The 27888-nt window shown below is 45.8% G+C and overlaps 1 protein-coding gene across 1 annotated transcript in view; it reads left to right on the forward strand.

The window, feature by feature from the left end:
- Nucleotides 1-716: 716 nt before the first annotated feature.
- LOC308586741 (serine/threonine-protein kinase TNNI3K) overlaps nt 717-27888 on the forward strand; it is a 165393-nt gene continuing 138221 nt past the window's right edge. Inside the window, exons 1-6 of the mRNA XM_081193729.1 lie at nt 717-828; nt 1176-1281; nt 1802-1910; nt 7041-7126; nt 7842-7939; nt 9239-9349. Coding sequence (XP_081049855.1) covers nt 1242-1281; nt 1802-1910; nt 7041-7126; nt 7842-7939; nt 9239-9349 — 444 coding nt within the window. The 5' untranslated portion in view covers nt 717-828; nt 1176-1241. The remainder of the gene's footprint in view (nt 829-1175; nt 1282-1801; nt 1911-7040; nt 7127-7841; nt 7940-9238; nt 9350-27888) is intronic.

Raw genomic sequence — 27888 nt, forward strand, 5'->3', positions numbered from 1 at the left:
TCTATTATTTTTTTCAGGTGGCCACAACTAAGTCCTAATATCCCATTTGCTTTTCCCCTCAAGTCATTTGAAACCATCCTACTTCAGGCACTTCAGGGTAGAGCATCACATGGGAGCTCAAGATCCTTTTGGCTAACGTGTTTTTAATAGAAGAGAAAGGGGGAAAGAAGAAAGGGTGGTCAAAGGGTGCTTTACATTAGTATGGTGCGCAAAGGGCAGTTCTTTGAAGGGAAGATGAAAGCTAGCAACTAGGTTATTCATTATGAAATAATCAACTGGGAATAATAGGCTTTGCCTGCTGATCAGTGGACTACCTAAATTACTCCAGGCATGTAAAGCTATAGAATCTATGGCATGGGTGTAATGATGGTGGTTACATTGGGCTGTTAATCTGGGGGCTGGGGAGGGAATCTACCTGTGCCTTAAAATTGTATGCTTTTTGCCACATTTCCATTTAAACCTATATTTTTAACTCAAAGCTCCCATTTACTACTTATCCTTTGGGGTGGATGTAGCTCTGATCCAAGTCTCTTGTGTGTGGATGTGGTGTGGCTGTAGCTCTTTTAAAAATAAAAATGAAATGTCAAGAGCTCCAATCACACCTTTCCACATCTTGCCTAGTTTGGATCTATCACTGCTTGTGGTTCCTGCAACACACCGCCGCAACATGCAAGAACTCTGCCAGACACATGCAGACATCCTCATCAGCAGGCAAAATAAAGTGGAAAGGAAAGGGCTCTCTTGGGAAGTTTGATACCCACTGGACTGGATGACCACTCCAATGGTTTGCAGCTCAGTGATTCTGTGAAGAAAGCCATACTCTCTGAGGTTACTGTCAATATAAGGTTCTTGACATGGGGTACTGTGGGTCTGAACCCCAGAAGCAATGTGTTCTTATACTTGCATTTCCGAACAGGAAGCCAGTTGGTAATGCATTTCTAAATATGCATTTAATAGAGGGGTAAGCAAATATTTCTATAAAAATATTTGCAATCCCCGCCCCCCAGGGAGTGTATTTCAACAGTATGATTAGTTACCTTTTTTGTTCTACACTTGAGAGAGTGCACACTGTTTTGCTCTGTGCCATTGTTGCATGACATTCCATTTGGCACACAGTTTATTTTTAGGTACAAGACTATCAAAGTGTTCTTTTTTTCCCTTTGTAGGTCTGTCAGTGCTCTTGAACAAGGAGTAATATTACCACAAGAACTTTGCTGAAACAAAGAAGTCATCTTGAACAAATGGGGAACTATAAATCTAGACCAACTCAAACTTGCACTGGTAATTAATCTTGCTTCTTTTTAAAGGAAATATATTGTAAATGATTCATGAATAAATCTTCTCTAATTTACTGTGAAGTTCAAGTGAAAGGTGATTTGTTGTCAGTAATCTAACTGAAAAATATTATGACTGAAATTAGACTTGCTTTTAGATTGAAATCAAGGCTACAGAAAAATAAGCAAACTTCTTCAAATATTGTTGTGTGTTGTGTACATATATATTTGTGGGTTTCCTGAAAAGAACCTATTCCTTCATTCTACTCTCTCAAGACAAAATGTCAAATATTAAGAACTACCGGTAAATGTCAACAATTAACCTTGTCTACTTTTGTGCTTTTATATTAAAATGTTTTTCTTAATGTTCTAAAGAATGTGAAAAAAGAAAATCCGTCCAACCAGCTCAGGTTATTACGTAATAGCACAGAATGCCCTGGAGAAGGAAATAAAGCTGAAATTCTATTTTAAATGCATTTAAAGCCAAGATTCCTTCTAAACCTTGTTGCTGTTGTTTTTCCTTTTAGATGAATGGAAGAAAAAAGTGAGTGAATCATATGCTATAATCACTGAAAGATTAGAAGATGACCTCTTAATCAAAGAAAAGGAGTTTGCAGAATTAAAGCATGTCTTCAGGTAAATTATCTACCAGCATTGTTTATCCATCTATTTAAGAACAATAACAAAGCAAATATGTCTAGTGCTATGTTTGGGGATACATACTTGGCATCCTGATAACTGCTGTGTGTTTGAGACTGCCATATTAGTTTCACAAATCTGTATGGCCTAATTTGCATATTATGCAAATTCTTGATGGTTTATGCACATGTTCAAGTTTGTGTGGAAAATATACGTGTGTGTGTGTGTGTGAAATTGCAGCTTCATGACAGTAAATAGAGCACAAGGGTTCAGTATGCAGCTGAACACTGGGTTTGGACTAGGGAGGGGCTTCCAGAAGCCATTTAGCTAGGTTGACGTTTTGCTATGCCCCGAGGGGTGGTTTTCTTTGGGTGCGTGGGGAGAATCCATGTCAGTCACTGACAGTAAGTGACTAGATGAGACAGGGAGTGGTGATAATTAATTTCTGTATCAGCATTTTTATGCACTATTCAACAACTCTGGAGCTTAAGGTACACTCTTGTCTGTGGTTTAAAAGAGTGGGAAGGGGGAAGGGTACTTGCAGAGAGACCAGGTGTCATGGTGCATCTGCAGCAGCACAACCAGATGCCTTCATCTGCCCCAGCTTCAAAAAAACAAGCCTCTCCCTCAGTGGCGTAGTGTGGGTTGTCAGCACCCGGGGCAAGGCAAGTAATTTGCGCCCCCTAACCCGTGGATTTGCGCCCCCTAACCCTAACCCCCAGATGTTGCGCCCGGTGCGGCCGGCCCCCCCTGCACCCCCCACGCTACGCCACTGCTCTGCCTTAATGGTGTCTGTAGCCACAGCAGGTGCTGCAACCTTCTAACAGCTTGACTTCACCCCTCAAAGGTGCACTCCTTTATTGTCTCCCGGATGCCAACAAGCACTTAGAGCCTTCGATGGAAAGGGTGCAGAACATTACAACCAGTGCTGGGGGGAGGCAGGGTGAATCTAAGTTTGGCCTCATTGAGGGGCAGTATTTCAATAAGAGTAGGAAAATGAGAGTACCCCTAAACATTTTTTTAAGGAATAAAGCACTGATTACGACCCTGGAGTTTCTCTTGCTGCTCCCTTCCTAGTTTCAGGAGCTTTGGTCCAGAGCAGAAGCCAGCTATGTTCCCCGGTCTCTCAGTACAGCTTCTCCCAAAAAAGAAGACAAAGCTAAACAGTTTGGAGCAGTCACATTTCATAAAATCAGAACTGTAGAGTTGCAAGGCGGCCCAAAATCACCTAGTCCAACCCCCTGCTATGCAGGAATCTCAGCTAAAGCATTCATGAGAAATGGCCATTCAACATCTGCTTAAAATCCTCCAAGGAAGGAGAGTCCACCACCTCTCATGGGAGTCCATTCCACTGTCTAACAGCTCTTACTGTCAGAAAGTTCCTCCTGATGTTTCGTCAAAATCTTTCTTGTAACCTGTAGCCACTGGTTTGAGTCCTACCCTCCAGAGCAGGAGAAAACAAGCTTGCTCCATCTTCCACGTGACAGCCCTTGAGATATTTGAAGATGGCTATCATATCTCCTCTCAGTCTCCTCTTTTCCACGCTAAACATTCCCAGCTCCTTCAGCCGTTCCTCATAAGGCTTGACTTCCAGACCCTTTATCATTTTTTGCTCTCTTCTGCACACGTTCCAGCTTGTCAATAGCATTCCTAAATTGTGGTACCCAAAATTGAACATAGTGTTCCTGCTGTGGTTCCAGCAGAATAGAGTGGTATCATTACTTCCCTTGATATGGATGCTATACTTCTGTTTGCTCTCTTTTCCACTGCATCCATGCTCAACCTAAAAGGTGGCAACCATACTTTCAGACCATTTAAAAGTATTCCAGCATGCACAAAAAAGTTTTCTCCTCTGCCAAGATTAAAAATGAGATGTGCTGTAGCCCAGAAACTGATAGGTAAGTAATAAGAGCAGACAGAAGTAGTAGTAGTATTTTTAAGCTGAGAATTTTAAGACATTCCAGGATAAAAATATCACAAAATATGCAAACTTGCCCACAAGCTGTAGGTTGACATCAACCATATTCACGCAACTGATTTTCTGTGTTGGTTACATGAATGTAATTATGCAGATTGGCTGTTCCACCCAGCTTTCCTCCTTGCTTCATCTGGCCATTGATGCTGAACAATTGCCCTCACCCACTCTGACAGCAATAGCAGGGAGAAATTCCTGAGCCTCAGTGGGATGAAAATCACTCACTGCAAATCTTGTTACTATCTTTTCTTAATTACAGTGCAGCTTTTCAGATTACACTGCAGAATACTCAGAGGAATAGTAAGAGGCTCATTGAAGACAAAAGGAGGCAGGTTTTTAGAAACATACCTGACCTATTGCCAAAGAGGTAATGTTCAAAAAAACTATGTGCAAGTAAAAAAAGAAGGCGGAAAAAAAGATTATTCTAAATTCTTTTTTTTTAAAAAAAATTCTCCTTCATCCTAAAGTATTTCCGGCACACTGCAAGCAGCAGCAATTTTCTAAGTCAACTTTACAATGCAGTTTCAAGCCTGCTGATAAAAACTTGCTAATTATTGCTCCTTTCCCATAACATTATAGCCCTACAACTTGAGAGAAAGAGGTCTGGGGAAAGCATCTGGTCAAATTACGTGTAATATAATAATGTGCATTGTGTATTTATTTTTAGTTGTTGAGGAAGTTGGCAAAGCTCAGTTTACATATCTACTGCCAGTTTTTCTAACTATTTTTATTAATGAATTCTCTTTTGCTTCTCTGACATACAGTGGTAGAAAGGAGGTCAGCAAGCATAGTTAATGAATCATAAAACTGCAGATTCTGTAACTTTTATTTTTTAGTATACCCTGCATTTTCCCAAAAAGATGTTTGCATCAGGTGCAAATGCCACATATCATTTTTTTAATGAGGCAGTATGGCTATTTATCCTGTTTAAGAAATACATTGGAAACAATGGCTTCATTTTAATTATTCACTTCATCCACATATGTCTTTATGAAATCATCAGGTTGTATTAAAATCTACCATGGCATACCAAAAAGTGTAAGAGAAAATGAAAAATATACATTGCGTTTTGCAGTAAGTGGTATTCAGTAGCTGGAGAGTTTGACATGCTCACGTTTGCAATGCAATTAGTACAGAAAGTGTAAAAAAAAAAGTGGGAGAAAATTGCATTTCTCTCTAAGGATTGCTGTGGCTTAAAATGAAACTCTTTTTAATTGCATGTATGAAAAACGGAAATGCTGTACTTCAGGTTAATGGCAACTCATAATGGAAAGCCTGCAAATGATTCTAAATGTGGATTAACAAAATTCAAATCCTACCGTTTCAGAAACAAAGCTCATAAATAATGGTTTGAAATTCCATTCATTTTTTAAAAGCATTTTTATGTTTGTATTGCTCTGCAATAACTCAGGAGACCAGGTTACTTGAAAGACCGCCTGCCCCTCTACAGACCACCTATGTCATTTCTCTCTCTCAAGGAGAGCATTCAAACATATGTTTCCCCTCACCAGTGGTCTGAGCATAGTGTGGCACTGTGTACTAGTGGTACAATCCAGGAGAACCATAACGTGTGTGTAGATGTGCAGTATTGTAGGTGTTGAATTGTTTCTGTTGAACTATACATGGCAGGGGTATGTAATCCCAGGCCATACTGTGTGTGTGTGTGTGTGTGTGTGTGTGTGTGTGTGTGAGAGAGAGAGAGAGAGAGAGAGAGAGAGAGAGAGAGAGAGAGAATGTGGCCCTCTTGGCTTTTCCATCTGGTCATTTGGACTTGAGCCATTTAAATGGCCAGAGAGTGGACCCAAGGGAAGCCTTCCTGTTCTGTCAGCTCCACCCAGCCCGTGTCCAAGCCTGCACCCCAATTTGCAAATCCCAGGTGCAGGCTAGGATCCGGCTCCTGATAGGCAGCCCAGGCTTACGCCCATGTCTCCTATTCAAAGAGGAGGCCGGACCTGAGATTCCCACTTTGGGGCCTTAGAAGGGCCTCTGCCGTCCTGCAACGCCGCCACACCAAAAGGGTGAGCGGATTTCCTGTCCATGATGGAGGGCAAGAACTTGGACATGATGCATGTGGATATGGGAGCAGGGGTGCATTTCTCTGCCCACTCACTCTCGGACATTTCCTATGTTTAGTGGAGGAACTTGTATTCATGTTTGCTTGGACATGAGTAGAACCCTCCACACAATTTGGGATGATTGTATGAAGCATTCCACTCGCATTTAAATGAACATGAGTAAATGCCCAAGTCATGTCTTTCCTGCTCAACACAAGGAAGGTCAGGGACTGTATACCGATGGGATAGTTCAGTCAGTAGACCATGACACTCAGGGTCACGGCTTCAGGTCTCATGTTGGGCAAAAAGATTCCTGCACTGCAGGCAGCTGGACTACACGGCCCTTGTGGTCCCTTTCAACTCTACAGTTCTACGACTCTATGAGTCTATGAACAGTGGGATGCACCAGGACTTTGCGGGTGAAGCTTACAAGGGTGATCTTGCAACCCCACCCCACCCACCAGTGATGGCTTAGGCTTTGAATATTCAGATATTTACAAGAAAGTGATGGGGGCAGGGATGGAAGAAGCTTTATCTGAAAGACCCATGAGTGGAAGTGCATGGGAAAGTAGCCAGAGAATGCACCATTTGAATGATCTGTTGTTCAGAAAGGTGGTGAGGCGAAGGGATAGTTGGGAGAGATGGAACAGGGATGGCTTATTACACTTCATGGGATGAATGGAGAGGATCCCTCAAAAAACAGGAACAAACCAAATTATTTCACCTGGGCTGCTTTGACAGGAAGACCCTCATATAGATTATGAACCATTCAGGCACAGGCGCTCCCTTCGCTTGCAAACAGTGAGCAATGAAACCTTATACATGTCTAGGGTTGTACTGAGTTCAGTGAGGCCTACTGCCTGGTCAATGGGCATAGCACTGCAGCCTAACCTGATATATAAAACTTGGTCTTGCCCTTTGCAACCGGATCTCTGATTTTGAAAGTGGTACAGATTAGGTTAGAATCCTGCCCCATTATAATATCATAATTATGAAGTTTCTTCTTTTCCTTTAGAAATTTCTCCAATAAAAAAGGGGGGGAAGAGATATGTTAAAAGATGAAAACTCTGATAAACTCTAAAATCTTTCTCCCCCCAGCTCCGATGAAGCCTTCAGCAAAGTCAATTTAAATTACCGTACAGAAAATGGGCTGTCTCTTCTGCATTTGTGTTGTATTTGTGATGGTAAGTGTTTCAGCTAAGATGCTTTAGAACCCTCTTATTGGCGCATTTAATGATTTTACTTTTTAATAAACCACAGGAACGTTATTACTTTTTAATCTGTTTGCCGCCTTGGTACTTTTCTTGTTGAATCTCATGTAGGCATCAGGTGGAATGTTATAAACAATAACAACAAAGTGGTTTAAATTTTGATTGGATTTAATCTCAGGCTTAGGATATTGCATAATTGTCACTATTTCACCCTAAAGTAGGGAGGGCACTTTTTTTAATCTAAGGAAGAATTTCTTTTTATTTTTGTAAATTCCTCATTATTCAGTTCATCAGGAATTGATCACAGTTATAACTAAATGTGCTGGAAGTGAAAAATCAGTTGTTTGGAGCATGCTGCTGCTCAGATAATATAAAAAAATGGGTCCTTAGAAATTGTAATCAGCAAATAATGAGATGGTAGATATTACAAAATAAACATGCATGATGAGTATCATCCTGAAAAAGCCATTTTTTTATGTTTAGGGCACATTGCATTTTTTGTATGGTGTGATAAATAGGAGTGTCCAACTGACTTCTGAGTGGGACTTCTGAGAAAAGATGCATAGAGTTGCGATGTAGCTGTCCCACAGCAGGCATTAATACCTGTTGAAGTGTTTTGTTTTTGCAAACCAATTCACCATCTATTTTTATTTAAAAATTGCCTCCATTTCCAATATTTATTATGCAGGTAATAAATCACATATTAGGACTCTTATGCTGAAAGGCCTGCGCCCATCCAGGTTGACAAGAAATGGGTTTACTGCTCTGCATTTAGCAGCTTACAAGGTAAATTGAATTCTAAGTAAGTAATTGCATTAGTGGTCTTGCTCTTTTTCTCCCTTTCAGCCGCCCCCTCTCCAGCGGTTGGGCTTTGGCAGCAAGGCAGGTGCCAAGAGCACTAGAAATAAAGTTGTCTCAGTTCCTTGAGTGCTTGGCTTACTGCCATAGCAGCGCTGGGGAGTGGGCAGAAGGGCGTCTTCCTTCTCTTTCTCCCTCCTGATGTTTTTGAAACTGCAGTGGCTGACTGGGATAGGGTTGAAGGGAAGGGAGGAGGAATTGATTTCTTCTATGTATTGGATTAAAATCTGAACTGAGAAAGAACTTTGGGGTAGAGGGTAACACTTACTTCATATTGGAAGCCAGCATTATCAGCTGCCAGAATTTGTAACCTGAGTTTGGAACTTAAGAAATGTTGTCACCTCTCTTCATAACTGACACAATTGAAACGCATGCATTTTGCATCTGAGTATCTCTATTTGAATCCAAAATGTATTGTAAAAAGTTGACTTTAATGAAACTTGTCCTCTGGTTTAATTTTTCTTCATTGGAAATTGTCTGATATGTCTGATAACTGAGAGATATACAACATGAGTATCTGTTGGCAATCACTTTCAACAGGGCAGCTATTTTATTCATTTATTTGTATTTTGACCCCATGATATGAAAACTCATGGCAAGTTATATATTACAGATTAAGCAATAGGTTTCATTTACAGAACCCAGCATTCTTAAGGGAGATATTGATACTGATTAGTTCTTTCTTGCCATATTTCATTGAGACTCTTTTGCTCCTACACTCAGAAGGATTTTGTTCATAAAGTACAGCTGGGGGGGAAATGTGAACAGAACTGTATTCTGCAAAGCACTATATCTGCCACCGAGCTGCAACCCCTTTTAATTAAAGGTAAAGGTAAAGGGACCCCTGACCATTAGGTCCAGTTGTGGCCGACTCTGGGGTTGTGGCGCTCATCTCGCTTTAATGGCCGAGGGAGCCGGCATACAGCTTCCGGGTCACGTGGCCAGCATGACTAAGCCGCTTCTGGCGAATCAGAGCAGTGCACGGAAACGCCGTTTACCTTCCTGCCGAAGCAGTACTTATTTATCTACTTGCACTTTGATGTGCTTTTGAACTGCTAGGTTGGCAGGAGTAGGGACCGAGCAACGGGAGCTCACCCCATTGCAGGGATTCGAACCACCGATCGGCAAGTCCTAGGCTCTGTGGTTTAACCCACAGCACCACCCGCGTCCCTAACCCCTTTAAAGGGACCCCTTCTCTAAATAATAACTTTACTTTCTACATTTCAGGACAATGCAGAACTTTTAACTGCCTTGTTGCACAGTGGAGCTGACATCCAGCAAGTTGGCTATGGAGCACTTACAGCTCTCCATATCGCTACAATTGCTGGTCACCATGAGGTATGTCTTCTCACTTACATGTGTAACTGCAAAAGGTGTTGCGAAATGAGTGCCTAAAGAGGCATTAAAAGTAGGTTTGAAAGAAACATTCTGTTGCAGCCAGTAGAGTAGATTGTGGTGTTTTCTTGGTTGCCGTGTGTATGTGTGGTGACCACAACAGTTTCTTCAGGTCCCCAAAGTTTGGCAAGCCCTGTACTACAATAGTTAGGTAGTAGGTCAAAGGTAAAATAGGCATGAAAGTTATTTCTGGAGAGGCTGGAAGAAGAAGAAAACCTGCCAGTAACTAAGGTTTATCTTTCACTTAGAGGTATTATGTGGCACTTCCAAAATGTTGTAGAGGTGTGTTTAAAAAAGCAAATCTGAACATTTGGAAATGACAGCTTAAAATCAGTACTACATTCTGATTTCATGCACTGTATAAAAATGTCTTAGTGTTGGGACAAATACTATTATGTGCCTGCTTTTCAGGTCTTTGTATAATGGTCTGCAGTAAGATGAATACAGTTACTGTATAAAAGGTACTGTATATTGAAACACATTCTGTGCAGATTTTTACCATAAGAATCCAAATATTTAATAACATTACAATGTCCTTCAGAATCATACACTGAAAATTAGGGTTCCAAAAATTCGCACCTGATCCAGCTGTCTAAAAACTTATTCAACCATTATTTTCCTCACTGCTCATAAAAAAGAAGTTAAATGTTATTAATTCCATAGTTTTCCAAACTCCTGTTAACCAATCATTCATCCTTTGTATTCCGAAACACCTCCTTCAACAGTCAGCTAACACTATTATTTCTGAAGCAACTGAAAGGATTTCAACATTTGCGATGGCAAATAATTTCAGATTGCAGTATACATTATGTTTGCACTGCAGGAAATCGTGATCGGGCTTTATGTGGATTTCCTTTACATCATTTGACAGTGCATTTCCTTTTGACAATGAACTCCTTCCCATGCCTCAATGTCTGAAAAAAGTCCTTTAAAAACAAACAAAATGTAACAGGCTTATCAGAGTCAATGATTAGCCTCCTATGTGAATTCCTCCATTCTCCACTTCCCTTAAACTTTGATAAGAGGAATACTATTGTGCACTTACATAACTTAGGAATTCCAGTATCCTGGATGAAGCAGATTATGTGGTAGAAACCCATCTTGACCTGCCATAATGATCACCTTCCTTGGCATGGCCTGCAAGGTCCTGGCAGCATCCAGAGCCTGGCTGCCATAGCACTTGCCATTGAGTCCAATGTTGGAATAGGCATGGTCAGGCTCACTGCGGTCAATGCCAGCCTTCTCCCTTTCCATCACTCCTTAGAAGAAGAAGAATCTTTCAACAGCAGAGTGCTGAAAAGAGAAGAGCTTTCCCCAGGTCACTGTCCACATTATCTCCAGTGACTCTGGGCCCTACCCTTGATGTACGTGTCAAGGACAAGGCCCAAAGGCATTGCTATAAGGAAGAGAATGGAGAGCTGCCTCAGCCAGTGCTCCTATTTACAGTGCTGTGCTGAGCTAGTATGGACATTAGGAGCTGCTCTGCTTCAGCTTCAGCTACCCCGTCTCCCACTGCCTGCTGCTACAGACTGTCAATCCCCTGGTATGCTTCAAGGGAGGACCAACCTTACCCAGGGCTCCCGTCAAACCAGTAGCCAGCCTTGCACACTGTGAATTGTTCCTACTGCTGTCTTACATTCCAAGACTTAGAAAACAAGGGGAAAGGATTCAATAAGGAGAACTATGTGCCAAAACTGTGGGAAGTGGGCAGATCAAATTGGGGTTGTGTCTGGATTGTGGATGTGTCTGGATCTAATCCTACTTTGCGGTTGGGGAACCAGAGCCTCTCTCAATTACGCGTTCCATCTTTCATTGTTGTCATCAACAACAACAATGAAATTTGTATACTGCCCTATACTCGCAGTTCTCAGGACGGTTAGCACATTGTGCCTGCCGGTCAGCAGTTAAAATACAAATAAGTACAAATATTATCTTATACTCAGGAATTGGGAAAGGACAGCTGGGTGAGCAAGAAAGTGGCTAGACCTGTGTAAGAATCGGCTGAGTCCTGGGATTACTATGCGAATTCAAGGCACACTTCACCCTGCAGCCTTAGATATATGCATTACATTCTTCTGCAAACCTGAGCAGTGAAATTTAAGTCTTTAATCATAGACTCTGCTGTGGTAACGAAATGCCTAATTTGTTCCTAGGCCAGGCACAGTGCAGGTGCAGCAGAAAAGAGGCACGCTAAATAGAAATTGCACTGCCAGTGCCTGCAGGGCCCTGAATATCTTGAGTGAAATGTCCTCACAGCCCCACATTGTAGCACAGATGGTAACAAAACAATTGGGTTCATTTCAGAACACCCATCTCTTCACTCCTTTTCAACTAGATCTAAAAACCTGGTCATAGCGAGAGAGGATAATGGTTTCTAGCAAAAGAACATTTTGCCTCAGCTGCACACACCATATTCCTGGTGTACAGCTGTCTCTTCAAGTGCTGCTGTGAAATTGCCACACTCCCTTTCTTGTGGTTCCAAGAACCTCTGCCCTTCATGTGAGGATACTGAATCTAGATGGATTCTTCTGGAAGGGGAAATCGGAAGCAGCTCTAAAACTGCATGGCTGTATCATTATAAGTTGGAGGCAGCAAATAATTATGCTGTAGGCAAAAGAAAAGAAAAGCCTCGCAACACTTAACGCCTACTAGAATGTTCCGAAAGACCTTTGTGACCTAAGATCTCCTTTAGGAATCCTACCCTTCTCTTAAGGTTTCCTAAGTGGATTTCCTGTAAAGCCCTCAGGCTCAACATCTTTTAACTAAAATTTGCTTTTAGTCATGAACCTTTTATCCCCACACATACCACTTAGACCTCGTTTCAGTCACTTCACACCGCAGCTCATTTCTTGTTGCCTTGGAAATGCTTTGTTTCAATCTATTTCATTAAAAAAAAATCCAAAAGTGTTTAATGCCATGAACAGAATTACTTTTATAATGAAGGGTTCACAGTTGTGCGTTTCTGATTATATTTACATCTACTTGTGTTCATAAATCTTTTGGCTAAATCGTTCAGAAAGAACTCAAAATTACTTGCATATACAAAAGTAATAAAACTTAAATAAATGGAACATGAAACCTGTTGAATGTGAATAAACCAAGTTTTTAAGATGATTAGCAGAATAAAAATGGCACTTTGGAAATTTTAGTCCGTCGGCTAGGAAATAAAACTCGACCAGGATTCTGGAGCTGGTGCAGTTCTTGGGTCTAAATTGGGTCTGCTAGTCAACAGCAGTGCTAGGTATGTGTATATCCTCAAAGATCTACTGGCAGGAGGAAGGAAGTTTGGATTGCATCTTTAATATGTTAACCAGGCTGTTGGGGAGAGAAGAGGGAAATGAGAAAGTGGATGAAAGTAGTAGTTTCAGGACTCTGAAGAGAAGCAGTCCACTCTGAGACATGATGTTGCAGGTTCATAGATGAAGTTGTTCATAGATGAAGTTGAATAAAAACTGCAGTGTAAATACTTGAGCAAAAGTTTAACTTGACTGTGGGCAGGCAAAGAAAATATTATGCTGTATGTAATTTCACCTTTGGGTTATGGATCAGAAAATGCTAGAATTGAATGTGTCTGACCTTTGCACAGCTAATGAGTCAAATACGAATAAACCCTTCCAAAATGAAGGGAACTAGCAATCATTATTTTTAAGTCCATTGCTAAAGGCAAAAATAATGAAGATCTGAAATAGTAAAACTAAAAATTGTGAAGCGATGTCAATTTGAGAAAATAGAATAAAAGGTACGAGGGTTAGACATACACACCCAAAACTCAATTAAGTGGATGGTGTTTTTCTGTGGTCTTCCAGTAAGCAACTCCTAATCAAGGGACAAATAAATTTGTGGTATCTGAAGATCATTGCTCAGGTCTATGGGAGAATATTTTAACAGGCTAGATAGCTTTGAAAGGTTCATTTTTTCATGGAAGTTTATTGTCACATGAAGTTTTTCTTAGGGTGTTGGTTTTCATTTTTGAATGTTGCATCCCAAACCTCAGGAGGTACAATGGCCTTTGTTTTGCTTATTAAAAATATACATAATGCCAAATTGTAAACATTTATTTCATATGTTCTGATTCTTAATATGTTGCGTGCTGAGGTCCCCCAAAACACCCTGAACCCCAATAACTCACACATCACACATGAATTTTTGTTTAAGGTTTTTGGCATAATTTTGGCCACAACTTTATTTGCATACAAATTGTGAGTGGTTGCTTAGGCATTGGTTACGACTAGCTGTCCCTCCCGCCATGGGGACAGCACTGACTCCCGGATTCCAGCGGAAGCCAGTGTGGAGGAACAAGTTCAGGGATAGGCGGAGCTGCGACACAGACCCTCAGCTTCTCCCCGCATGCTCCTAGGGACTTACACGGCCCAAGCCCGATTCCAGGGGCTTGGACGTGGGGATGGTAAGACCCTGAATTCCTTTAACGGAATTCCCAAGCAGCAACCTCATTGGAGGGGCAGGCACAGCCAATCCATACCCCTCCACCAACCAATTTAGACCAATGCCTAACCGCCACTCGAGCCCCTTACGCTCGCCGCCAACCACTCACAGCCTCAAACACACCCTCAACTTATCCGCCACTGAACTCAACCACACATCATTCCCAACAGACGACAGATGAACCCCATCCCTCATAAACAATTCAGTGGCTTTAAACTTAATCAAGGGGTGTGGAATCACAAACCCGCCCAGATCAACCACCAACTTGCTTACTGCGGCATTAATCCGTTTCCTGGAACGCTCGGTGGCTTCCACACAAGGGCTACCCCTCCACTTACGGCGCTGTAATAACTTTGACCAAATTATTTTCGTTGGCGGCACCATGGCCGCCAAATCCTTTACATCTCCCAATATCATAGCACGCAGAACAAAACAAGAATAAGATACCAAATCATTCTCCCCAAGCTGAATGACAATCGCCGTAGGAGGGCCCTCCAAAAGAACACGCATCTGGATAAGCGGCAGAAGTTCCTTCCACAGCATTCCCCTTCTGGCAATCCAGGACACCTTCACTTCCTGTGGAAGGCCAAGATCGTCACCCAAGCTAGACTGTCGAGCTCTGCAAGCCGCCCAGTGCACAATACTGTGCCCCACAATCCAGATACGTGTGGCTGCTCGACCTAGGGTGAAACAGATACGTAAGCACACGAAATTGCATCATTTACGTACATAACCCTTGTATGCGTCTGACCTCCAACGACCCAGGTCTTTTATCCTCCTTGCTGATAAACCCCAATGAGCGGCTGTCGTCGCAGCCCCAATCCTGAAGGAATGAGGTGCAAACTCAGCGGCAGCCAGGCCGCAGGCCGCGATGGCTTTGTGGAGTACCTTTGAGAACTGGTGGCAAGCCAACGGGTGCCCATTCTCGTGAATAAACAAGGGGCCCTTGCCTGGGGGACGTAATGCTAAATATCGCTGGAGGTCCTTGGCCGGACAGGGGCCCTTCTCCCCAGTGGCAGGGAGCCGAATCACTGCTCCCCTGCCTCGCTGATCAGTTTTTGAGCTCCTGACGTAAACCTGCACCTCAGATGGAGACAAACTCACATCCTCCAGTAAGAGTCCCCTTGAACCGCCACCCCGGTTAGGTTCGAGCACCACTTCACCCACTCTCAGGGCCCCAAAGAAGGCTAAAGAAAAGGCTGCGGAGAACAGCCGGGCTTCAAACCTGGACCAACAGATGCTCCTCAGTTTACCACGCATCCGAGATAGCAGGTGAAATGTAATGGGCCGCCGGGAAATAGGCCTGGAGGGACGAAGCCGACCCCAGCCCTCAAGTGCCTTTCTTACCACAAATTTCCCACATGGGTCCCTGTTAAAGAGTGCCTTACTAAAGAAGGATATTGCTGCAGAATGCAGTCTGATCGTCCTGCTTGCCCGACGCTTTTGAAACAGGTGCGCCAGATACTGTAGCACCTGCGAAGTAGAGTGGGGATTACCCACACCTCCCGACTCTGGCTGCCCAATAAACTTTAAAAAATCACACCAAGCCTTCTCATAAGACCGCAAAGTGGAGGGGGCAACAGATGCAGCTACTCCCTGTAAAACTAAGTGCTGCCAAGGTTCCAGAGGTGATCCGGGAAAAATTCCGGACGTTCTCGAGCCTCTGGCGCCAGGGACCTGAACCGCTCCATCTGAAAACGGGACAGAGCATCGGCAATCACATTAGACACACCAGGCACAAAACGGGCAGAAAACACAATGTTAAAACGTAAACAATGCAAGACAAAAGCCCGCAACAGGGCTGATACCCTGGGAGACCGTGAAGACTGCTTGGCTAGTACATTGACAACCGCCAGGTTATCGGTCCAAAAACAAACTCGACGGTCCCTGAAATGCTCAACCCACAAGTATACAGCCACTACAATGGGAAAAAATTCCAAAAACGTTAAGTCCCGAACTACCGCTCTCCCACGCCAAGCGGTTGGCCAGCGCTCCGCGCACCACCTACCGTCCCAATACAAGCCAAACCCTAAGGACCCTGCCGCATCGGAATGCACCTGAAAGTCCGTGCGAAGGTTTAGTGTGTCCTGCCACAAGGACACCCCATTGAATTCCTCGAGGAATTCCAACCAAATCTGAAGATCAGCTTTCACTTGACATGACAGGCGCACTCTATGTCTCGGGGCTCTCAAGCCAGACATGAGTCTGGCCAAACGGGAACAAAAGGGTCGCCCAGGGGCGACCACCCTACAGGCAAAATTCAGATGGCCTAATAACGACTGGAGCTGACGTAAGGTTACCTTCCTGAGAGGCAACAATTCCCTAATGACTGCCTTCAGCGCAATTATCTTGTCCGCCGGTAAGCTAGACGTCTGGGTCACGGTGTCCAACAAAATACCTAAGTAAGTCAACTGTGTAGCAGGACCCTCTGTCTTCTCCGCTGCCAATGGCACGCCCAATTCTTGTGTCAACTCATCAAAGGCCTGCATTAGTACAACGCAGTGCCCCGTGTCTCTAGCTGATGCCAATAAAAAATCATCCAAATAATGAGTGACACCGCTTAAACCAGTCTTTTTGCGCAAAGCCCAGTCCAAAAATGAGCTAAAACACTCAAAAGCCGCACAGGCTACAGAGCAGCCCATTGGCATGGCCTTATCAAAATAAAATCCCCCTTCAAATTGGAAGCCCAGTAACCAGAAGTCGTCAGGATGAATTGGAAGCAAACGGAATGCCGACTCAATGTCGCATTTCGCCAACAAAGCCCCTGGCCCGAATTTCCGAACCATCTTGATCGCTTGATCAAGGGAAGCATACTTCACCGAACAAAGCTCCGGGGGAATAACATCATTTACTGATGTGCCCTTGGGGTGCGAAAGATTGTGAATTAGGCGAAACTCCCCCGGGGCCTTCTTAGGAACAATACCTAACGGAGAGATGTGCAGATTCGGAATAGGGGGATCTACAAAAGGACCTGCCATCCGCTGCATGGTCAGCTCCTTCTCAATTTTTCGTCGGGCCACCTCTGGCATATCCAAAATCGACTTCTGGTTTACTGGGTTCCTTGACACCGGGGAAGAAACCACTGGTATCCTGAAACCCAACGAAAAACCATCCTGCAAATAAGAGGCCGCCTTCTTGTCTGGGTATGACTGCAGCAACGCCAAGAGCGGCTGCAGCCGTACCGGGGTATGGGCTAATGAGGACATAATGTTATTTAGCTGCTCCGCCGGCGGAAGCCGGGGGGGCGGCCTTTGGGGGCTGCTGAGAGCCCCCACCTTTTCAAAAGGACCGGCGGCCTACTGTGCAAGCCGATGCAGGGTGGTTACCGGAACACTTTTCACATACATGTGAGAACCTGCAATATTGTCGCAGGCATGTTCCTTTATTATAATCCCAACAAAACAACTTGCGACCCATCCTGGTGGGAATGACCTTAGCTTTCACTGGGTCCACAGCCTTTTTGTCAATACGCGGCGCCACATAGGTGGTCCACACATCCAAATCTTTCCGATCCCATCGGGCCGTGGGAATTTTGGCTGCCCTGCGCCTAAAATTCTCATCATACGATATCGCGGCAGATTCTCCAGCCATCGTAAATGCCGAACGGACAATAGACAAATACACCCACAGGTGCAAGGATCTCCGAGGATAAGCCGCAGACACCACTCCAGCAAAGACTTGAAAACTATCGAGCCACCGCTCGAACGTACGATCCGCCTTTGCTACCGCCTGACGTTTTTTAGCGGTGGCAAAGCCCTTATCCTGGTTATCTTGGCCCTCCAATGGGGGGGCAAGACTAAATATGTCAACATAACGGCCATCCAGGATCCTAGAGCGGAGCTTGGAAGCCAAGTGGGCTCCAGGTATGATGTCCCTGGCTGAATTGGTAGCAACTCTTACATCGGGAACCAAAACACCGTCACGACATTCTTGGACTGCCCCGTATTTTGCCCTATGGGAGTTTGCCCTCCGCTCCCAGGCCCATTTTGGAAGTCCTGAAGCCTCCCCAAAACCCCAGTAGAGCTTAAGAGAAGCTTCCTCATCGCTACTAGAGCTAGAGGACGAGGTACCTGAAAGGGAGGATGAGGTGTCCCTCCGCCTCTTCTTGGCACGCTTCCTTGAGTTCTTCCTGCGGCGGCGGCGTCCCCCAGAAGAAGCTCTTGGAGTCGGAAGGAGACTATCCTCTACCGAAGACTCGGAGGCGTCACCTTGCTGATCTGTGTTTAGGATAGGCTGAAAAGAGACAACCTGTGAATGACCAGCAGCCGCCCTCGTTAGAGGGGGTGACACCCTCGAGGCGTGGGCTGCCCGAACCTGGGCAGGCGCCTTTCCCCTGGAAGAACCCTTAGGACCTTTACGGCCCCTAGCCGTGGCCTCCGGAGGCTCAGGTGAACTCGGGGGCTGAGGGGATGCCTCAGGCAAGTAGCCCCCTGCTGCTATAAAATCACTCTCATCATCGCTAGATGATGCAACCGGCGGCGTTGTGACTCCAGGAAGGGCTGGCCTTGCAGAGGAAGTCGATGGAGGAGAGCGCCTATGCAGCAGGTTGTCCACTTCAGCTTCGACGCGGGCTAGCGCAACAGGGTCATTAGCCAGGCCAGAGATCATGGACTGTATGCGACTCATCGACCGGTTCGGCTCAGGAGAATGCAAGGCCTGGGATGGGCCTTTAATAGGCCTTTTCGTCGAAGAGACCGGAGTGGGCCTTTGTGATGCCCTCCGCTTTGGGGCCATACCTACTATCAATGAAAAACAAATAACCGTTAAACACGAACAATAAAGTAAACCCAATCAAACCAGCCAGGTAGGTATCGCAATTATTGAGACACTTTCTATGAAATGTTATATAAAAATCAACACCAGGTGGCGCAGCCTATAAAGTTTCCAATAAGGCTGCACTTCCTCCAATGGCCACTGGGGGCCGGCAGGTCAAAACCCTGTCAAACCTGTAACAAGCAAACAGCCACCAGGTGGCGCAGACTGGAAGGAAATTCCGATAAGGCTGCACTTCCAATCACGGCCACTAGGGGCCAGCCTACAGTAGACTGAGGCAACAAAATGGCGCACCCGCCCAAAAAAACGGCCCACAATAGAGGCCTGCACGGCCCGGCCCCACACAGGTGGCTCCAGGCCCAGACCAGGCCCACCGGACTGAACTTTTCCCTTCAAGCCCTTCCGAACGCGCTATGCGCGATCGGGGGCCAAGCGGCTTCGCTGCGGCTCCTCCGCCGCCGCCGCGGCCGGCCAGGCCACGCCGCGCGCGCCGGAGCACGGGCCGAGGAAGCGCCGGCGAAGGGAGGGGGCCAGAGGACGCAGACCGCCCCCCGCAGCCCCAGGTAAACTGCCACGCGCCGCGAACGGCTTCCCGCGGCCGATCCCGGCCGCCTCCGAAAGAGAGGGAGGGGGATGGCCTATCGGCCCGCGCCTCAGCGGGCCGAAAGAAGGCCCCAAGCCTCACAAGCAGCCTCGCCGCGGCTCCTCCGCCGCCGCCGCGGCCGGCCAAGCCACGCCGCGCGCGCCGGAGCGCAGGCCGAGGAAGCGCCGGCGAAGGGAGGGGGCCAGGGGACGCAGACCGCCCCCCGCAGCCCCAGGTAAGCCGCCCCGCGCCGCGAACGGCCTCCCGCGGCCGATCCCGGCCGCTTCCGAAGGAGAGGGAGGGGGATGGATTATCGGCCCGCGCTTTAGCGGGCCGAAACAAGGCCCCAAGCCTCACAAGCGGCGCGGCCCAGCCGAAGCAAGGCGCGACCACGCCGGCCCCCGCCCTGAGCGGAGCGCGCCGAGGCGCTCCGTCGGCAGCCGCCTCCCCGAGCGGGAGGCGAAGAACGCAGTGGCACCCCCCCGGCAACCCTCCAGACGCTACGGGACCACGGGGAGGGAGGGGGTTTCCAAATTAAGGTTAAACGAAAGGAATAAAATGAAAAGGAAAGTTAAGCAAGAGAAAATTGGGCGAAATTAAAATTAAAGTCCTGCCCAGCCACCCCCCCGAGACGCACCCCCAGGCGCCGGGAACAAGGTAGGGAAGACCAACGCCTCAGCCGAGAACCGGGCGCAAGCTCAAGGCCCCACTCCAATCCCCGGCCCCGGAGGAGCCCCCAGGGCTCCGAGCCGGTGGAGGTATGGCAGGGCAAGAGAAAATTAACCGGAAAATGATTAAAACAAACCCAAAGGAAGAAAGGATAGTGGAAAAGAGATCAGTTGATATCACCAGTCCTTCGCTGTGTCCAGCTAGTGTTAGGATATTTCCGTTCCACCTTAAGAGGGAGCAGGCTTTTGTAAGTTACAGAGTCTGCGCATGTCCTATTTACAGGATGTTTTTGTTCTGATATTCCTTTCGATTTCAGTTGGTCAGAGAAGCTGACTGAGAATGGACGTGTTTTCTTTGTTCTGTTCATGTCCTAAATAAAGTCTGTAAATATGCTCTTTTGCTCTTCTGCGGTGCAAGCTTTTGGCTGTGCTTTTATCTGCTGATAAACAGTGTACACCAGCCTAGGAATGTGGCTAGGAATTTCCAGAGGCTTCGTGTCGCTAACTGTTGGATCTGCGTGACTATGGGAGGCCGATGGACGCCAGAACTCCAGCTTGGGGGCTCATGATGGACACTATCTCCCTGGCAGATTCCCAACAACAAGGTTTCGGGCCCAGATTCACGGCACCTACAGGAGAGTAAAGCTGCAACAGACTGCGTTTGAGGTATGTGGGGAAAGCGAAAGGAAGGGACGTTTTCCTGTTTTACCTCGGCAAGGAGTCTTTGAACTCCGGCAAGGCTTAATTGGCCTGGGAGCTGCGCCAAAGAGAGTTCGTGATTAATGAGCTGCCAAGATAAGGAGTCTTTGAAGGCATAGGGCTCACGGCTCAAGTAAAAAGCTGAGATGGATCTCTTACAGACCTCAGAAACTGCTCCGTGTCCACTAAAGCTGAATGGCCACAACTATCAGACCTGGGCAAGGTACTGTGAGGGCCAGATGAGAAGGCTTGGAGTATGGAATACCGTTTCTGAGAACCCCCCAGCCCCTGTGACAGATGAGTGGAAAGCACAAGATTCGAGAGCCATGGGAATAATTTTGCTCTCAGTAGCTCCTGAAGAGTTAATCACCTTGGCTGGCAAGGCAACTGCCCGTGAGATGTGGGACGGGCTTAGAGCCTGTCATCTCTGACAAGAGGCTGGGTCTGTGTTGCTTTATTTCAGAAAGCTGCACAGGAAGCGTTTGGAGCCAGGGGAAGATCTTAGAGCCCACGTTTTACAGTTGCAGCATCTCAGACAGGAATTGGCTCAGAGAGGTTTCAATATGCCTGAGTCACTGTTTGCTATTCTCATCCTGGACTCCCTGGATGAAAGCTATCTTGCCGTGGCAAGTCAGCTGGCGACCCTCCCTGCGCAAGACCTCACTGCTACAAAGGTCTTGGCAACTTTGCAGAATGAATACGATAGAAGGAATGCAGCTGAGTCGGCTTGTGCGCTTCAGGGGGAGCAAAGTGGGACAACATTCCAGCCTCCAGGGGGAGCCAAAGCGTTGGCAGCTGTGAAGTGCTGGAACTGTGGGAACCAAGGTCATACTCAGAGGTTTTGTCCAAAGACTGGAAATAAACAGAGGAAAAAGCCTGCAGGTGGCCCGAAGCAGAAGGGGGGTGGAAAGCCCGCGGCGCCAGGGAAAAACAAAGCGATGTTTGCTGGCACAGCTTCACCAAAGGCTAAAGGCACGTCTGCTGGCCAGGAGCAGCAGGGGGGCAAGCTGCAAAAGCCCACACCGCTGGAAAACAAGGGTTTGCTTGCTGTAAAGACTGCTCCAACAGCCAAAGGCAGGTTTATTGTGGATTCAGGTGCCACCCGCCACGTTTCCAAGGACAGGCATCTCTTTATCTCCTTCAAGCCTCAGGAAGGTGAGATCCACCTGGCTGATGGAAGGACGTTGAAAATTGCAGGAGAAGGGACTGTGAAACTTGCAAGTTTGCACACAACCATCAGCGGTGTACTGTTTGTTCCAGGAGCAGCGAGCAACTTGTTGAGTGTCCCACAGCTTACTGGGCGTGGTTTTCAGATTTCCTTCAAGAGGAGCGTCTGTGTCATCAGTAAAGGCAAAGAGGACTATTTGCATGCAAAGTTTATGGATGGTTTGTTCCATATAACTTATGATGACACTGCTGTTGTGAATAATGCTGATTCTTGTTGTGTTGCACAAACTAACAAAGTTCTTCATGCAGGTTGCATTCATGATGCGCATCGAAGGTTTTGTCACCTCTCTTGGAAGGCACTGGCCAAGATGCCAGAGGTGGTTGAGGGTTTGAACATCAAACCCTGTAAATTTCACATGAAATGTGTATCTTGTGCAGAGAACAAGGTGAAGGTTGCTCCAAAAGGCAAGGAGTCTAGCAGGCAGGCTTCCAAGCCCTACCAGCTAGTGCATGCGGACCTGGTTGGTCCACTAGCGCCCTCTATAGGAGGAGCAAGGTACTTCATGATTCTGATTGATTCTTTTTCGAGGTACATTCATGTGTATTTGCTCGAACAGAAATCGCAAGCGTTTCCGAAGTTTAGGGAATTCTGTGCTTGGTTGGAAAATGTGCACGGTAAACGTATTTCTTGTTTTTTTACTGATCGGGGCGGGGAGTTTACTTCTCAGCAGTTTGAAGCTTTCCTGACTGAGAAGGGAATCCAGCATGACATGTCAACGCCCAGATCCCCATGGATGAATGGTCTTGCGGAGAGAGCAAATCAAACATTGCTGCAAGGAATCAAAACCTTGTTGCATGATGCCAATCTCCCTGATAAGTTTTGGGGGGAAGCTTTGGGGAATTTGGTTTATACCTTTAATCGCAGATTGTCATCACCCATTGGTTGTACCCCCTATGAGAAGATGTTTGGCAAGAAACCCAACACCAAACACATGAGAATTTTTGGTTCGGACATGTGGGTTCGCACACAACAAACCAACAAGCTTGGGAAGCGTGGGGCACATGGTTTGTTCATGGGGTACGAAAAAGGTGCATACAGGGTATGGATGACTGACTCTAAGTCCATTAAGTTCACAAGGAGTGTTGAGTACAATCCTAAGTGGGGGGGAAATGTGGGAATTTTCCAGAGTTACCCAGAGGAGGATGAAGGTGATGTCAAGCAAGCAGCTAAAGATGAGAAAGCTGCTGCTGCTGATGATGAGGATGATGATGATGAGGATGATGATGATGATGATGATGATGATCAGAGTTCGGATTCCAGTTCAGTGGGCGGCGCTGCTGCTGCTGCTGCTGGTGTCAGTGACAGTGATGAGACAGCAGACTACAAGAGCGCACAGGCCTCAGTCAGACCATCTGATGCGTCTGACAATGAACTGGAAGAACCACTGTTCACCATTGGTCATTTTTCTCCTAAGAAAGAGGAGATGAGTCCAGAAGACTTGCGTCTAGTACGCAGATCTGAAAGGGCGACCAAGGGCAGACCTCCAAAGAGGTATGCTGATGAGTTTGCTAAGACAGCAACTGCTGTTCTTAGTAGCTCAAAGAAGGTATGGGAACCTTCAAGCTTCAAAGAGGTTCAGGAGTTAACCTCTAAAGATGCTGAGCCTTGGCTTAATGCCATGAAGGCTGAAGTTGATTCCTTGAACAGGAACCAAACTTGGGAATTGGTACCGGTAGTCCCAGGAATGAGACTGGTTGGCAGCAAATGGGTCTTCAAGGCCAAGACAGACCAGAATGGCAAGGTAGTCAGACACAAAGCCAGATTGGTTGCCAGAGGTTTTTCACAGGTACCAGGACAGGATTACCACGAGACCTACTCACCCACAGTCAAATATGAGAGCATTCGGCTGATGCTCAAGATCGCTGCGGAGGAGAAACTGCATGTTTCCCACCATGACATTAATACAGCTTTTTTGTACGGGGTTTTGGGGGAGGAGCTGTTCATGCTTCCACCTGATGGGATGCAGATACAGAAGGGAATGGTCTGTAAACTACGGAAATCCTTATATGGTCTCAAACAGAGTGCCAGGTGTTGGAACACAAAACTCACTGAGACATTGCTTTCTCTAGGTTTTCACCAGGGCAAAGCTGATCCATGTGTGTTTGTCAAGGAGGAGGGGCAAAACAAACTGTATTGTTTATGTTTTGTTGATGATCTTCTGATGTTTTGGAAGAATCAGGCTTTTTACCAAAGCACCCTAGCTCAGCTGAAGGAGCACTTTGACATGAAGGATCTTGGTGAAGTATCCAACTATCTTTCTCTGCAGGTGGAGAAAGACCAAGCAGGTAATTTTCTGGTACACCAAACACAGAAAATTGCTGATGTATTAACCAGGTTAAATTTGGTTGATGCAAACCCAGCAGACACACCGATGGTGACAGGTTACCAGGTAGACAGTACTGCTGAAGCGTTTTCTGACACAACGCTGTACAGATGCATTCTAGGCAAGCTGAACTTCATTGCCAGATGTTCAAGACCTGACATAGCTGTAAGCTGTAATCTGCTTAGCAGACATGCCAACAATCCTACGGTTCAGGATTGGAAAGCTCTGAAGCGCATAGCCCGCTATTTGAAAGGGACTATGCACTACAGGCTGAGGTTCACCAGTCAGAAGACTGGGGGTCTTGAAATCTTTGCAGATGCAAGTTTTGGAAGTGACACCACGGATGGTACAAGCACTTCTGGAGTATGCTACATGTACAACCACTGCCTGTTTGACTGGTTGTGCAAGAAGCAGACAACAGTGAGCCTAAGTTCCTGTGAAGCAGAACTCAATGCTCTGTCATTTTCACTCATGGATTGTGAATGGTTGATGCAACTGTTTAAGGACATCAGGGTGTCTGTGAAATGTCCTGTACAAGTGTATCAAGACAATAGATCGTGTTTGGCTTTGCTGAACTCCGAGAGTTGCAAGCAGAGAACCAAGTACTTGCAGATTAAGCTACATCGTGCAAGAGAGTGTATTCAGAAAGGACTGATTCAGGTGTCCTACATGGCAGGAAATGAAATTCCTGCTGATCTGTTGTCTAAGGTTGTTAACAAAGAACAACTTAAGGTTTATGTACAAAGGTTGCAATTGGGTGAACCACAGGTACAACAGGTTACACGAAAAGGGGAAGGATGTTAGGATATTTCCGTTCCACCTTAAGAGGGAGCAGGCTTTTGTAAGTTACAGAGTCTGCGCATGTCCTATTTACAGGATGTTTTTGTTCTGATATTCCTTTCGATTTCAGTTGGTCAGAGAAGCTGACTGAGAATGGACGTGTTTTCTTTGTTCTGTTCATGTCCTAAATAAAGTCTGTAAATATGCTCTTTTGCTCTTCTGCGGTGCAAGCTTTTGGCTGTGCTTTTATCTGCTGATAAACAGTGTACACCAGCCTAGGAATGTGGCTAGGAATTTCCAGAGGCTTCGTGTCGCTAACTGTTGGATCTGCGTGACTACGGGAGGCCGATGGACGCCAGAACTCCGGCTTGGGGGCTCATGATGGGCACTATCTCCCTGGCAGATTCCCAACAGATTCCATTGTCCACAGCAAAAGAGAAAGTACTCTGCTGTGGACCTGCCTTAAATAACCTCTGACCCCTCCCCCACAAATTGCAACATCCAATTTTGCCCAACAACACCAACTCCGGCCAAAATAAGCCCCTCAAACCAATCCACCTAGTACTACAGGGTGCCTTGTCTGACCCATCCGCAACACGTGCTCTCCTTTAGTGAGAACACGCTTTTTAACAAATATAAGTGGCAATGCAACCAACTACCCTGGTATATTTCTTAATGTGTACAATGCCATCGTTACACATGGTATCTATGGGCAATATATGTAGAGTAGATATTTTCTCAGCAGCACAATATGGTCTATTTGTGTTACTTAGTTTGCAAGGTCACATGGCCTCTCCAATTATAAACCCTAGACTTGCTTCAAAATCTTTAACAGTAACCCATCAACCTCTCTAGCCAGCCAAGCAACAAGTCTTGGGTCTTTTATAAGCAGGACAATATTTGCTTTGGGTTTTGTTTTTAAAAGCATGGAAATACAGTGAAAGAAAGAAAATCTGTGCGTATATCTGAAGAGCTGCCTTTGCCAGTCTCACACAAGCAAGTTCCTTGTCCCTGGCTTTTAAGGTTCTGCTGTTACATATATATATCCTCTTGCTGTATCACAATCTACAATAAATGTGATCTCTGGGAATTGGGGAATGAAGAACTTTATAGTCGGCTGTAAATCATTTTTATTGATGATGTGCAATATGCTATCTGTGTAGTATCTAGATGGAACTGGGTGAGTGTTAGCTGTGTCAGGACCTGGATCTAAATTGCTGTCCAAGGCCACTCCAGATTGATCTGTTCCCTGATAATGATTAGAGCTGTGTCTAAGGAAGGAGCTGGACCCTTAAAGGGAAAAGTTATCATCACGGCTTTTATCTTCTTGTTAGGCCTATTGTTGCTATATTCGCAAATTTGCCAGTCAAATTCACCACTGTTCAACTTAGTCTTGTTTGAGTTAGTGTCGCATTAGAGATGGTGTAGCCCATGTATTGTGCATTAATAAGGTTTGTTGCATATTGTCGTCCCCTCCCCCTATTTTGAAAAAATACAGAGTCATGATATTGGGGGTGGGGATATTCTGGACAGAGAAATTATAACATCCAAAGCCCTGTCATTGAGGATAAGGCTATATAAGTGACTACTAGCCACAATAATTATGTTCTACCTCCACTGTTAGGGATGTGGGTGGCGCTGTGGGTTAAACCACAGAGCCTAGGACTTGCCGATCAGAAGGTCTGCAATTCGAATCCCTGCGACGGGGTGAGCTCCCATTGCTTGGTCCCTGCTCCTGCCAACCTAGCAGTTCGAAAGCACGTCAAAGTACAAGTAGATAAATAGGTCCCGCTCTGGCGGGAAGGTAAACGGCGTTTCCATGCGCTGCTCTGGTTCGCCAGAAGCACCTTAGTCATGCTGGTCACATGACCCAGAAGCTGTACGCCGGCTCTCTGAGCCAATAAAGCGAGATGAGCACCGCAACCCCAGAGTCAGCCACGACTGGACCTAATGGTCAGGGGTCCCTTTACCTTTACCTTACCTCCACTGTTGGATGTAATTTGCCTTGGAATACCAATGGTTAGAAACCACAAGTGGGGAGAATACACAGGTTCTTCTTGCAGGGCTCATAGGCATGTGGTTGGCCACTATGAGAACAGGATGCTGGACTAGACGGGCCATTTGCTTTACCCATCGGGCCCTTCTTATGTCAGCAAGGTATGGCCTGGCAGATGGCTTTTTCTTTTTCTTTATTTCATTCTCCCCCTTCCTTTCCCCCTATTTTTGCTGCTCATGGTGGAAGTTGGCCAGCTCCAGAGCCCTCATAGTTATAGGTTAGTGGTACATAGTTTGAGGGCACATTGGGGTAAATAAGAGGATTAGAATCCCACAGACCCACTGTCTCCCCAAACATGCCCCAGAATGCACCATTTTAGCTTCCATTACTGGCAGAACAGCAAATAGCTGCAGAGCTTTCCATGGCCTCCCAGCAGGACCTTTGTCTAGTCCCTCAGTTGCATTCCTGACTAGTGCAGGATTTATCCCTGTCGTATTTTATTACAAGGAAGAAACAAATTCATGCCAGCATCACCAACAAACAAGGTTACACCATTACACGAATGTCCCTTATTGTTTTAGGTATTGTTCCATTGTTAACTTTTAAACCCTGATTGATGTTTACTTAGTGAAATTATCTTTGTGGAGGTAAAATGCCTTTGGAATCACAGTAGTCCCTTGAACTTCTGTTGGTAAAGTATTGTTGGGGTATCCCATTCATTTAAAATATTTGTTTTACCGTGACCCTCACACAATCCCAAATCCTGGCCTATTGTATTTTCATTTAACTCCAGTTAATTTCATAGGATTGCTTCATCCTCTTCATCGTCGTGTATTCAGTGATGTGGTACCAGGGGATAAAATCATTCACTGTGTAAGAACCTTATGCTATCATAAATTCAGCAACAGCTGCAGCAGTGACATGTTGGCAGGCTTGGATGAAATAATGAGATGAAACCCATCCAGTTGCATAATTAATATGCTTAGTAT

The sequence above is a fragment of the Podarcis bocagei genome, assembly GCF_964188305.1.
Source record: "Podarcis bocagei genome assembly, chromosome: 5".
NCBI classification, from domain to species: Eukaryota; Metazoa; Chordata; class Lepidosauria; order Squamata; family Lacertidae; genus Podarcis; species Podarcis bocagei.